This window comes from Rana temporaria, chromosome 3 (genome assembly GCF_905171775.1).
Source record: "Rana temporaria chromosome 3, aRanTem1.1, whole genome shotgun sequence".
In the NCBI taxonomy this organism is placed as follows: Eukaryota; Metazoa; Chordata; class Amphibia; order Anura; family Ranidae; genus Rana; species Rana temporaria.
Window position 1 is genome coordinate 188,794,816 of NC_053491.1, and position 15,388 is coordinate 188,810,203.

The 15,388-nt window shown below is 42.1% G+C and overlaps 1 protein-coding gene across 1 annotated transcript in view; it reads right to left on the reverse strand.

Moving 5' to 3' along the window:
• The window catches only part of TRHDE (thyrotropin releasing hormone degrading enzyme), a 1,005,415-nt gene that overhangs the window by 640,739 nt on the left and 349,288 nt on the right, over positions 1-15,388 (reverse strand). Inside the window, exon 3 of the mRNA XM_040343984.1 lies at positions 2,596-2,722. Coding sequence (XP_040199918.1) covers positions 2,596-2,722 — 127 coding nt within the window. The remainder of the gene's footprint in view (positions 1-2,595; positions 2,723-15,388) is intronic.

Here is a 15,388-nt window from a genome sequence, read left to right on the forward strand (position 1 = left end):
CGCATGCTTGGAAACATTGAACTTCATTTTTTTCAGTACGTCGTTGTGTTTTACATCACCGCGTTCTGACACGATCATTTTTTTTAACTGATGGTGTGTAGGCATGACTGACCATCAGTCAGCTTCATTGGTTAACCGATGAAAACGATCCATCAGACCGTTTTCATCGGATGGACCGATCGTGTGTACAGGGTATTATTTGTATATATGCATTTTGTGATGTATGGGTAAGTAAATAAATTGAGTATCTATATCTGTAGAAACACATCGCATCACAAGCTTTTTTTTTATATATGTTCTTATGAAAACATACACCTACTCTGCTCATACTAGGATTAACTTGTCAGCATTAGCTGATGATCAAGTAAATTACAGGATTTACCATTCACTGATAAACTTTATACTCTCTGTGTACAGGAGAGTATGAATGGGTTTCTAGTTCAAGAGTGATCTTCCGATATAGGAGATGTCTTAGGCAGGGCCGCCATCAGGGGGGTACAGGCAGTACACCTGTAAGGGGCCTGTTTCGCAGGTTGCCTCTGGTTCAGAAAAGTAAAGATGAAAACATTTACATTCTATTTTGCTATTGCTGTCTGAACATATTAGATTGTTCTCTCTTTTTCTCTCTCTTTCTCTAGTTGGAGATTACATGTTCTTGTTTGTCTTTACTGTTACTATTCAAATATTGTTTGCTTCTTGGCATTTATCTGCCATGTCCACCAAAGTGTATAAACTAAGGCTGGTCATACACATGTAGATCCCTCATCATCAGACCCACAGGCTAAACAGCATGAATGGAGAAATCTCCCCTGCCAGCTATTGTGTTCGAACAGCCATTGAACCTGCCACTCCCTGAAAACTCAAACAGTGTTGCATCTGATAGAGTGTAGTCACTGCCAAGCTGATACTTTTCCATCCAGCTCAGTGGATTTTTGCTTACATGACCACCCAGAGATTGCATTTTGTCTGAATTAGCATGGAGTGGTCATAACTTTAGCCATGTATGATTAGCTTAATATTCCTGCAAGTACCAAGTGCTTTAGTGTCATATGACATGTACATCATTACTTTTTGTAGAAAAAGAATGACTTATTTTGACAAAAACCCTGCAGATTAATTCTGAATAAAAATTTGCTTTGGCAAAACAAATATTATGCCGCGTACACATGATCGGTCCATCCGATGAGAACGGTCTGATGGACCGGTTTTATTGATTAACCGATGAAGCTGACTGATGGTCAGTTGTGCCTACACACCATTGGTTAAAAAAAAAAACGATTGCGTCAGAACGCAGTGACGTAAAACACAACAACGTGCTGAAAAAAATGAAGTTCAATGCTTCCAAGCATGCGTCGACTTGATTCTGAGCATGCGTGGATTTTTAACCGATGGTTGTGCCTACTAACGATTGTTTTTTTCCCATTTGTTAGGAATCCATCGGTTAAATTTAAAGCAAGTTGGCTTTATTTTAACTGATGGTTAAATAACCTATGGGGCCCACACATGATCGGTTTTGACCGATGAAAATGGTCCATCAGACCGTTGTCCTCTGTTTAACCTATTGTGTGTACGAGGCCTTACTGGTGAAGCGATTTCCAAACTCAATGGGCCAGATTCTCAGAGACTTACGTCGGCGTATTAGTAGATACGCCGTCGTAAGTCCGAATCTGCGCCGTCGTAAATTTAAGCATATTCTGGAAACCAGATACGCTTAAATTAGGCTACTACGCCGTCGTATCTTAGGGTGCATATTTACGCTGGCCGCTAGGTTGCGCTTCCGTTGAGTTCCGCGTAGAATATGCAAATTACTAGGATATGCCGATTCACGAACGTTCGTGAGCCCGTTGCAATTAGTTACGCCGTTTACGTTAGAGATACGCCGGCGTAAAGATAAAGCTGGTCTCTAGGTGGCGCAAATTACATGCAAAGTATGGACGTCGGAGCAAGCGTATCTTTTTACGTTGTTTGCGTAAGTCTTACGCGAATAGGGCTGTGCTTAAATTACGTTCACGTCACAGGCATTGAGCCGACGTATCTTTGGGGCGTAAATACGACGTGATACTGAGCATGCGCGCGCATGCGTCGTTCGTTCGGCCATGCATCTACATGGGGTCAAGCCTCATTTAAATACAACACGCCCCCTACAGCCTACTTTGAATTACGCGCGCTTATGATGGCCCATTTACGCTATACCGCCGTAACTTAGGAGGCAAGTGCTTTGTGAATACAGCACTTGCCTGTCTAAGTTGCGGCGGCATAGCCTAAATACGGTAGCCACAATTCAGCATCCTAAAATATCCTAAAAGAATTGCTTATATCCTCAATTACAACATTCCTTACAATTAGCTTCCTACAAGAGCGATAAACTGACTACAAATACCACCATTAAATAAACAAGTTGCCACTAACACAAAAGCAATTATGTCAAAATGCATATGGCAATCCATTATTAAATATTATAACATGTAATTAAAACCTCTTTAAATAAAAATACTATTAAAACCACATTAAATGAACTTACAAATTCATGTATAGCATTATATGGAGGACACGTATAGGTCAGGTTAAGAGATGGTACTTTTTTTTAACCCTTACCCAATTTTGGCAAGGAGTATGGAACCTTGAAGTAATCTTCATAAAATTCCAAAAGTCTTTTTGTGATATTGAGGGCATAGTCTCCTGATCCCCTTCTCACTGCATCAGGTCGTGCGTAAAGTCTTACCTGGAAAGAAAAGTAAATGCCCAATTTAATAACTTTTTAAAGACTAACAATAATTAAAACTATAAAAATAACTATAAATAAAATCACGTATACTATAATAAAATAAAACAAGCATTGCCAAAAATATAATGCTCAAACCACACTAGTGAAAAAGAATAAGTTGAAAAAAAGTACATACAGTGAACATGATTTTTAGTTAACATCCTTGTACTCCCCCCCATTATAAAGAAAACATATTCCAACCAACTGGAGAAAATGCTTGCCTTAGTTATATCCTTTCTGTTACAAAAAGGAGTGCTTAATTAGGTGATGTAGCTCTGACCCTCCTCAGCAACCTCTGATTAAAATACAAACTATAAACCTTTGAGCCTGGGTCAGTGGGACAGCTCAAACAGAAGAACTATCACCTCCACATAGCATAACTGTTATTCAACAAATACATGAATTAATCCACTCACACAGTGTGAGTGCTTCACAGCACGAGCAATATGAAACTTTACAGACAGTGCTAATCACTTGCCTACCTTGCTTTACAAAAGCCATTCCTCTCATACTCCAGGATCATCACTTAGTTGACACAGTAGCTTAGCCAAACATACTTCATCAATCAAGACATTGTCAAAGGTACAGGGTACTGCGTATAAAGCTCTTACTTATTGTGCAGGCATCATCATAATATCAGTCACAAGTGTGACAGCTTAGCTCTGCCGAATCTTGCATGAAATTTGCTAGCAGTAAACATTATCGAGCTTTGTGGTGCAATAAATGACCATTAGCACCTCATCACCAAGAAAAACATATACTTTTCTAAATCTCTTAACTGTGGTGGGACTTTTGAGGTGCCAAGTATAATCTTCAGACTAAATGGTAAAACAATAATAACATGTATTACGGACTTGAAATAGCTATTTTACAAAAAAAGAAGACAATTTCATAGTTATTGCCATATCACAATTTATATTTCACAAACATTGTTTTTCTTGCCTCTCAACAACCAATGACCACCTAAGGCAGAGCCTGCAAACTTCCCCCGTGTATAGTATCAGTGTAACAATTTTATTTACGCTAGAAGTCCACTTCATTTATCATATGCAAAGGCCATGGCTGTGTTCTAAACATGTTTCACTGTCTGCTTTCTCAGGAGAGGGGGCACTCTATGTGATAACATGTAAATGTAATATGTACTGTAAAGAAATCTTGAATTATTTGTTCACAATATGTACAGACACATGACATGATTAAATTCATAGGACTTGCATAGAAAATAAAAACAAAAGAAAATAGATGATGTAGTCCAATAGGATCAAAGCTGCGCCCACAACATGGAAGAAACACTACTCCTGTGTGGGGCCGCTGGGAGGAGAAGGTAAATACAAAAACAGTGGCCTCAGAGTCCCCAAAGTATTTAAAAATATGTATATGGAACATATGCTTAAAGTGGAGTTCCACCAATTTTTTTATGTTTGTCTGTGCTGCATGCCCTAATCTCATAGTGTTCAGAATGGACAATTTTTATTTAATTTGTTGCTTGTAAATACCTTTATTTTGTAGTCCTTCATTACTTCCTCCTCCTTATTTGCCTAGGCTATTTGCAAGGGTTTCTGGGATAGGCATCATGTTTCCCAGTAGTCCTTGCAAACCTGACTGAAACCTATTACATTGCATGTGCGAGATATGCAAAGCTGAAATCCAGGAAGTCATACAGTCTGGTTTCATGATGCCCACACTTAAGATGGCCACGGTCTATTTCTATTTTATAAACTATCTAAATGCTGTAACAACCTAACAAAACGGACCTTAGTTTACAGGCTAACTTTACTAGAATACATTAAGCTTGTGTATTACAGGGGTATTTATATTTAAAAAGTGAAATTGTGGGTGGAATTCCCCTTTAAGAGACAAAGTATCCTCCAACATATCAAAAAAAGTATTCTGAAGGTATTAATAGTGGAATACACCTACCCATTAAATCTATAAAGTTTAAACTTATGTTTTTGCTTCTGATAAGATAAATTATTCCCCAGATGTAGTGTTGTCTCCTGTAGGTAGCCTATTAAATATAAAGTTAAAATATATTCATATATACATATGCAGTGTATATTTTTCTTCTAGACCTGTTTATCTATTTTGTATAATTTATTTCTTCTCCTATTTATATACAGTTTGACACCCATGATATTTAATAAGGCCACAATAGACCTTCAATGGTGGGGCTTGGACAGGTTTTATGTCCAGCATTCATTCTGAGTTCTGTAAAAAATTATGGTGATTTGACCCTCTACTTAGGATCTTCTTCTATCCAATGCACCTGTGCATAGCCGGCACCTTTTTGGTTTAGTAGGACGGAAGCAAAGCCAAGGGATCAGCAGTTTTTAGAGCGGTATTATCTCACTTCTGCAGAGAGATGGCAATGACTCTTTGTTACAAACAACCCTCTGGGTGAGTGTCTTATACATGATTATCGGTTATTGCTCAGGACATTCTTTGATCTACCTTACATCTAAAGTTATATTGTCTTTACCCTTCTGTAGACTGGACTGACTCTCTTGAACCTTTATTATGGATGTATGAGCTACTTGGTCTTTTCTGTTTGGGATGTATTCATGATGACTGATCTCTACGGGCAGCTTATTAGCTAATCAACTTCTGCAAGGTGAGGTTTTAGGACCCTGTGAATTAAATAATAAAAGTATCTACTGTTAATATAGCTATACTCTTATTTATTTTATAACCAAAACCTTTAGACTACTGTTGATCTTATCTCCTATTTCATTGAGATACTGGCCATCTTAATAGTTTGAAATATATGCCAGGTGCATCTGTTTAGGAGTCTGTGCAGTTATTGTTAGGTGAGTGTCTCTGAATGTAGTCAAAACTCTCCCAAAAGGTCCTTCCTGTCGCCTCGTTTTCCCATGACGAACGGGACTCGGCAGGGGTGCCCCCTATCCCCATTGCTTTTCATTTTATGTTTGGAGCCCCTTGCTGAGTCTATTCGATCCCATCCAGACATTCGTGGGGTGGTGATGCGACAGGGGGAATATAAATTGTTGCTTTTTGCGGACGACATTCTGCTCACTATTACCAACCCGCTGATTTCTCTCCCTTCTCTACATAAATTATTATCTTCCTTTGGTGCCATCTCAGGTTATAAGGTTAACACTTCCAAAACCAAAGCGCTCCCCATACATATCCCGCCCGCATTGCTGTCTCAACTTAAGGGATTAAATCCCTACAGGTGGTGTACCGAGTCCCTTAAATACCTGGGTATTCTCCTTACTCCCTCCTATTCATCTCTTTATTCTGTTAATTTTCCCTCCTTGGTTTTAGACATTAATAAATCTCTGCTGACCTGGACAAAATATCCTCTCTCCCTTCTTGGTAGAATTAATGTTTTAAAAATGTCCGTCCTACCCAGATTGCTTTACCACTTTGAAACGCTAACGGTCGCTATACCTTCTCCCCAGCTGAAAGCGCTTCAACGGAGTTTCTTAAGGTTTATATGGGGCGGCGGGGCTCATCGTATAGCAAGCTCGGTGGTATTTGCTCCCACATGTAGGGGTGGTCTGGGAGCCCCGGATTTTGTTAAATATTATTATGCCTCACACTTGAGAGCGGTTGTCTCCTGTTCCTCTCTACACGCTCCGAATCAATGGGCCGCCATTGAAAAGGGGGTGTTGTATCCGGCCTACCCTTGTTTGTTAATTTGGGGCGCCCCTTTATCCCTAGATCCTATTTTTAAGCGTCAATGCACGGCCCCAATGGTTTTCACTTTAGCCATCTGGCATAAATGTCTCAAAAGCCACTCCCTTGCCTCACCCTGCCCTCCATTGGCGAATGTTTTGTTTAACCCAGTTATACCTGATAGCATCTCATTGGGTAGGATATCTCCGTGGCTCGACGTACCTCTATTTCAACTCCGAAATTTAGTTCATCCTGTCACACGGAGATTGTATAGCTTTGATATTTTATGCAAAACATTCAATATACCCAACCACCTTTTTTATTTTTACCTGCAGGTGAGACATTTCTTTCAATCCAAATCTTCTACCCTGACTCTCGATAAACCGACGGCTTTTGAGTTTTTGTGTGCCCAGGGCCCTCACCAATTACACCTAATATCTTCTATTCACAATATCCTCCATGGGTCAATCCCTCTTTCTGAAACCACACACCTTTACATGAGAAAGTGGTCCCACCTATTGGGTAAGCCTATTACGGTCCAAACCTGGGATAAGATTTGATCTTCTACCTTTAAATCCTCTAAATGTGTTATCCATCGGGAAACGTCTATTAAAATTCTCATGTTTTGGTATAAAACTCCTGATGTAATTCACACATACGTTCCCTCAGTTCTGCTGCATTGTTGGCATTGTGGAAATGATATTGGCTCTTTGTTTCATATTTTTTGGAGATGTTCCCTGGTTCAACCCTTTTGGCAGGAGGTGAGGGTGCTGGTACAGGAGGTGATAGAAGTTTCTCTTCCATTTGATCCATTGAACTTTCTTTTGGGCCTCCCATTCCCAGGTCTAACCAAAAAAGCTAACCGCTTGGCCGCCTATATTTTATTGGCCGCCAAGAGGCTCATACTGTTGTGTTGGTTGTCTAGTGCCCCGCCTCCATGGCCCAGGTTTCTCCACCTGGTGGCTGAAATTCGGAGGATGGAATATTTGACGACCTCTGTTAACGATTCCATACCACAATTTGATAAAGTCTGGGAACCTTGGGATCTCTCGAGATACGGGACCCCTGTGTCATTGCCCTCACCTTAGTATATGCTTTCCCCTTGTGTTTTTTTTTCTCTGTTTGTACCTCTAATGTATACCTGAGAGTTGTTTTATATGATCCTGTAGATTCATGCAGATCACTTCTGTGTTCTGCGTTCCTGGACACTATGTATATGTCATTTACTTTCATGTTCTTTTTTTTCTCTTTGTACAATTTCTGTATCATCATTGTGTTGAACGTTTCAATACTTTGTACTTTGATACTGTGATGTCTTGCTTGTTTTTATAACCCAATAAAAATACAATTTTGCAAAAAAAACTCTCCCAAAAGTATTCCATCATCTAGATTTTTAACTGACCATGTATATCTGTATGCCTCCAGGTCCATCTGAGCGAACCAGTGTCTAGGGGGGCTTTGTCCTATTTCACTGCCTATGCTACTGTCCCTTTCAAGATAATAAACAAATTATACAGTATATATATATATATATATATATATATATATATATATATATATATATATATATGTATATATATATTGTAATAGTGAGAGGCTCTGTCCCTATGAAATTGGAGGTAAAAACGGACACAGAGTCTGCATGTCAGCGGACTGCAAAACTACACAGCATAGCTTTGAAACAGAGAAAACTGCTTTGGCAGCTTTCTCCGGGTTTTTCGAATGGGGCTGTGTAGTTTGGAGATCCTGGAGAGACTTGGGCGGGATGAGATCGCCAAACCCTGTGTCCAGATCTTACAGACAGCAGGTTGTGTTCCAAGGTGCACACAGCCCATATAATGAGGGACTGGTCAGAACAGAGAGTGGAGGAAGGTGGACTGTGTGCACTGGCTGCTGTTTCAAGACACTGTGTGTGGAAAGCTGTCTGTCTGTGTAAAGACTACATCCCTGGTGTGGGGGGACTTCGTGCCTGATGGACTGGGAGGCTGGTAGACCCGAGGTGACTAGCGAGTCCAAGGGGGTTAAAGGAAGCCCTGAAGTCTGGGAGACAGTGGACTGGAGAATCCTGTTGAGGCCAGGAGTGGGCAAGGTTTAACAGGTAACAGCATGGCAAAGTAAGCCTAGGAGCCAGGAGGCTTGGTATTTTGGTTTTATAAACTGTACTGGAGAAGAACCCCTGCGTGGGAAATCCTTTGTGTGAACTTTTATTTTGTTTCCGTTTTAAATAAAAATGGGCTGCCATGCCCTCGAACCTGACAACCGACTGCTGTGGACTCGCTAAAAAATGCACCCCCATATCACATATATATATATATATATATATATATATATATATATATAAAATAAAAATAAAAATAGAGACTCTGTGATAATAAATGACAGCTGCACGCTAAAAATATATTAATAAACAAAGATATACGTAAAAAACAATTGACATATGTATATATGGTGCCACAAGCGTGAAAAAATGTAAAATATATAAAATAAAAATATTAGCAAAACAAAAAAACAATCGATAGATGTATATATAATGCCACAAGCGTGAATCATGAAGTGCTAAGTGCATGAAACAATGAGGTTCTGATCAAAATGAGGGTCAGTCCAATATAGCTGATATATAGACCTTATTAAATATATAATGGTGACTTCATAGAAAACATAATAACAAAGTGTTGCAGTGTCCACGCTCTGGTGCTCCCCACCCTCAGGTAATGGCCACTCACCTCCCCCTGAGAAAGATACAAAATTCCCCTTGTATTGGCACGTGTAGGGGAGGGGACATGACGGTGTAGAAGGCAGCTGGACTGCCTTTACAGAGAACAGACACACAATCTGAACCATAACCCAGTGGCTAAAGGCAATCTATAGAGTGGTGCACTAAATGTACCTAACCCAAGTGAGCACCCTGTATTGGGGCTTCTTTTGTTTATATAATAAACTGTGTAAAAAACAATATCTCGCTATAGAGCTTCTTTTTACTGTTTGCATTTGAGGAAACAGCACCAGTGAGCAGCTATGAACCAGACAGCTAATCTAGATTCCTTAAGGTGATTCACAAGCGTGATTGACCAAACATAGGTGTGAGGTCACACACTCTGAGATGAGGCCATTACCTGAGGGTGGGGAGCACCAGAGTGTGGACACTGCAACACATTGTTATCACGTTTCTATGAAGTCACCATTGTATATTTAATAAGGACTAAATATAAGATATATTGGATTGACCTTCATTTTGATCAGAACGTCACTGTTTCATGCACTATAGCACTTTATGATTCATGCTTGTGGCATATATACATATATCAATTGTTTGTTTTTTTGACAATATTTGTATTTTATATATTTTTATCTTTTCATGCTTGTGGCACCATATATACATACTGTATGTCAATGTTTTTTTTATTTAAAAAAAATATTTTGTATTTATATTTATAATAGTAAAGATTATGTTTCACAGTAAATAAGGATTTTATTTTATTTCACTTTAAACTCAGTGTTGAAAATATTTTAAGTGAGACAGCGCAGCACAATAATTTGTATTTATATTTCATGTATTTGCCTACCAGGGAAATGTTTTACACTTTTCATATACACACAAGAAAATTACCTAGAACCCTCAAACATTATATATTTTCTGAAAGCAGGGGCCCTGGACAATAAAATGGTGGCTATTTAATTTTTTTATGTCACACAATATTTGTGCAGACATTTTTTAAATATATATATATTTTTTTATACACGTAAATTTATTTTGGGCACACAAATACAATATACTGTACTAGCAACCTTTTGGTAAAATTGTGCATATCTGTGAAATTACAGTACTTAAAGTTGTTCATATCTAGTGCTTAAAAAGTCTTTACAGGTCATTAGTTTAGAACCAAGCATGGCCTATAGCACTAGGATTTTTGCACACACTCCAAAGTTTGCGGTGATACCTGAAATGTGCCTTAGATCTATGTGTGTGTCTGCATTTGCACATGAACACAGAGGAATTGGGATTTAATTTAGCTTTATTTCTATCACAAGGTATTAACAAGCCCACTGCTTGGGCAATGACATATGCTTCCTATTAAGATATCAGGGGTTCGGGGCGCATGCCCGAGGCTCACGATGGAGGACGTGTCCCGTTAGAGCTCCGCACTCTCCGCCACATTGCCGGGACCTAACTAGCCATCTGGACCACTCTACAACCCCGCATTTCCGAGCAATCCCCTCCGGAATACCCACCGCTCCTCCCGTGATGGTTCTAACCGGCCATCGCGGTAAAACAAAGCCAAAACCCATCAAGGAGGCGTTAGCCCGAGCCTCCTCCAAAATGGCGGCGAAGGCCTTAGCCAGACTGCAGGCCGCTCCCCCGGACGAATCTGCACAGGCTGACAGTGGGGAAGATGACTGCTCCGACTCTCACTCTGGCAGCCCCCCCAATCCTCCGGCATCAGGTATGTCTCAGACAGACTTTCTCAAGCACATGGAGTCCATGCTGCAAAAAGCCCTTAAAGTAACATCAGACCAAATAACAAATAGACTGTCCCGTGAAATCAGGGAGCTGGGCCAGAGAACATCTGATCTGGAAACCAGGGTGGACGACCTGGAACTCACCCTCCAAGAACAGGCCCAGGAGCAGGCAGCCTTGCGTGATGAGAACGCCGCCCTCCTCTCACGCCTGGAGGACGCGGAAAATCGCTCCCGCAGGTCAAATTTACGCATCCGTGGCATACCTGAGTCCGTCGATGATTTACAGTCCTTCTCAACAGCCCTTTTCCAAGAACTCTCAGCTTCCTCCATACCGATCGAGCGGCTGGAATTCGATCGCATCCACAGGGCACTCACCCGACGTCAGCAGGACGGTCCCCCTCGGGACATTATCGTTAAATTGCATTTTTTCCGTACAAAAGAGCAGCTGCTGGCTGCTGCCCGAAACAAGGACGCCCTCCTGTTCCAGGGCCATGCTTACCAGCTCTTTTCTGACCTAGCCCCCCTCACCATTGCCAAGCGCCGCGCCATGAAACCACAGCTACAGGTGCTTTTGCAACACCATTTGAAGTATACCTGGCGCTTTCCTTTTGCTTTACAGTTTACCCATCAAGGTCAGCAACACACGTGTACATCGCCAGATTCTCTCCAGCGTCTCTTGGAAACCCTGCGTCTGGTCGTCCCTGCACAATCTTCAGAGACTAATTTGCCCCGCACTCCAGCCCGGGATGCTGCTCATCCATATGGATCAACCCCACAAAGGCCCCACCCGGGTCCATCCTCTGTTCGGAAGGGAACCCCTGCTCATACACCAAAATCCGGTCTCCCTGACCGCCGACTGTACTCGCCTCGTTGAGCCTGTTTACCTGACTTTTTTCTTACAGGTTTTTTCTTTACAGTACTCCCCTGATGTCGAAGTTAGCCTCCTCTCCTGAGTTGAGATGATCGAATCGCATGGATCTTCCATTGCACTTCAACTTGCCTATGGACGATTCGTCACTTGAGGCACACAGGGACTACTGGCTTTGGCTTTCTCTCCCTTTGAAGAGGGGATTGCTGTAATCTACCTCCAACCTGGAGGTTGCTAAGGTCCAGATTTACACTTTTCCTAAAAGCTTTTTTTTCTGTATTATTATTTTATTTTTGTTTAAATTGTGTTTTATTTAATGTTGACGTTCCAGACAGTTTGACTGGATTTTTTTTTTTTTTCTTCTCTCCTTATCTTAAGATCCACCCATTACGGGTGATTATCTAAGTGATGCTGGGTTGATCTCCGCCTGTATTCTACGGCGTGCTGGCTGACATTGACCCTTGAGTGATATTTGAAATGTGCAAAGCCTCTTGTTATAGCTATATCTGTATGAATGGGATACTGCTACCCCATCATCACTAGGTTGTTTATAGTTCCTCTCTGTCCTGATCCCTCCCCTCCCCTTCCCCCCTGATCCCTTCCCCCTGATCCCCCCCCCCCGATCTTTCCCCTTCCACCCCCCCCCTTACTGCCCCCCACCGACCCCAACTTCCCTCCTCTCTTTCCCCTTCTCCATCTTCCTACCTTTTTCACCCCCTCCCCACTCTTCCTGCCCCTCACCATATCTTTATTTTCCCGTCCTGATATTCCCACCCATCTCCAATCCCTCCTTGTTCCCCCCCCCCCCACCTCATTTTTATTTTTATTTTTATTTTTTATTTTTTTTTCCCCTCCCTCCCCTCTCCCCTCCCCCCCGAGTTTTTACCCTTTTATAATGTTTTCCTGATCTCAAAGGGGTCCCCCTTCTCTGGACTCCTTATATGGCTTTGCACGGGCTGGGCTGCAGTTGTCAGCCCAGCTGATTTTCTTGTTATCAGCTATTTTAGCACTGTTTGTAGATATGTACTACTAAGCACTAGTCTCTATCCACCTAACTGTTTATTATATGTCGTTTTATATAATATATTATGTTTCTCCCGCTTGTGGCGGAGAGTCGTCACTGCTCCCCTTTTCCTACGGTCCACCCACCCACGGGCTAGCTGGCTGGCCCCTGTGTTGGTGCACTATTTAGTCGGGCGATAGAGTTACACTCTTCCCCTTCTTTTTGTCCATTTGCTTGCCCTACATGATTGTTCTTATTTTCTTTTTCCTCTTCGCTTTTTTTTCCCTTTCTCCTTTTCTCCCCCATTTCTCAGGTCGGCTGGGCTGCGTGACCCCGATGGTCTCATTTTGCTATCCTACTCCTGATCCTGGATGGCCCCCTTGACTGTGCTCTCGTTGAACGTTAAAGGTCTCAACTCACCGCATAAGAGAGTCAAGGCCTTCCAAACTTTTGCTACTTTGAAGGCAGGTATTGTAGCTCTCCAAGAAACCCACTTTTCAGCTCGCACCACCCCTAAATTTTTCAGTTCCCGGTACCCACAGGTGTATACTGCCTCGGCCTCCACTAAACATCGTGGTGTCCTGATTGCACTGCACCACACCCTTCCCTTCACAGTGCAATCGGAGATCAGGGATCCGGAAGGCCGATACATTATACTAGTGGGACTACTCCAGGATGTTGAAACTACCCTAGTCTCTTACTACGCCCCAAATACTAATCCAAACCCTTTCTTCTCACATCTGTTACAGGTGTTGCGCTCACACTGTAGAGGAACACTGTTCCTGTGCGGAGACTCTAACTCAGTTTTACAGCCGCACATCGATAAATCACCCTATGCTCCTGATCAGTATTCCCCCTCTCTACGCTTTCGTAAACTCTTGCAACAAGCCTCCCTACTTGACACCTGGCGAGAATGTAACCCAACTAAAAAGAATTTCACCTTTTACTCTTATCCACATAAATCATTCTCTAGAATCGACCATATTTTTATCTCAGTAGCCTCCTCCCCCACTTTACTTAAATCCATAATTCAACCCATCTCCTGGTCCGACCACTGTGCAGTGCTTACCACCGTCTCCTCCCTAATCCCTTTGTCCACAGACCGCACATGGTGTATAAATGAAGCCCACCTATCCAACCAATCATATTGTTTTGATATTCAAATTGCTTTAGCGGATTATTTGAAACACAACGCCATCCCTGATATCTCCCCTGTCCTCCTCTGGGAAGCCAATAAACCGGTTATCCGGGGCAAATGTATCTCCGTATCCACTCATCTGAACCGAGATAAAAAAATTAGGCTAACTGAGCTGGAATCTGATTTCCATCTCTGCTCTCTTCAATTTCAATCCTCCCCCACCGAAGCCCATAGAATTTTAATGGAAAAATCTAAGACTGAATTGGATTTAGCCCTGGCCGATTCGGCTGACAAGGCCATCCGTAGATCATGTCACACCATCTACACTAAAGCCAACAAACCAGACTCCTTTTTGGCCCTTCGTCTCCGTCGCCCTGAGAGGAACCATGTTCCGATAAGGCTACGGATAGACAAACACACCTACACCAGTAATCCTATAAAAGTCCTAGCTGAATTTCGACGGAGGTTACATGACCTCTACAATACCCAGTCTGTTTTCTCCCCCTCCATGGCAGATTCGTTATTTCAGGATATCCCCTTACCCACTTTATCAGATGCGAATCGTGAGTGCCTCGAGAGACCCGTCACAGTGGATGAGGTCTTAGCTGCTATCAAAACTCTTAAATCTCATAAACGACCTGGCCCTGACGGGCTCTCGGGCACTTACTTTAAGAAATTTGCTGGTACCCTCGCCCCTCTCCTTACTAACTCCTTCAATGCATTACTCCGACAACAGTCTTTTGGAAGGGACACCCTGACAGCCATCATAGCCATGATCCCTAAACCCAACGTAGATAACTCCCTCTGGTCGAACTTTCGGCCTATCTCACTCTTAAATCTTGACATTAAGTTACTAGCTAAAGTTATGGCCCTGCGTCTTAACCCCATTATTGGGAGACTGATTCACAAAGATCAGGTGGGCTTCATACCACGCCGGCAGGCTAGTGATAACATAAGACGAGTTGTTCTCCTACAACATCTTGCCAGAACACGCAAGATCCCTATGCATTTACTATCCCTTGACATCAGGAAGGCCTTTGATACGGTCTCCTGGCCCTATCTAAATTACATCCTGACCCGTTGGGGCTTCGGTCCACACTTTTTGCAATGGGTGAATTCCCTCTATAACCATCCCCAGGCCTACGTTAAATATTCAGGTTTCCGTTCAGAGAGCTTTCCGATAGGGAGGGGTACTAGACAAGGGTGTCCCTTATCCCCTTTGATATTCGCTCTGGCTATAGAACCTTTGGCAGCCTTGATTAGAGCTAGCCCTGACGTCAAGGGATTGGAGGTGGCCTCAACCTCACATAAAATCTGTCTATTTGCAGATGATGCACTTTTATTTGTCACCTCTCCCCGTACTTCTCTCCCGAACCTCGTAAGAATTTTGGAACAGTTTGCCAATGTCTCTGGCCTAGAGGTGAATAAATCTAAATCCAAGGCTCTCAATGTTTCTCTTCCCCCCTCAGAAGTCACCCATCTGCAAGAGTATTTCCCCTTCGCTTGGTCTGCCACTTC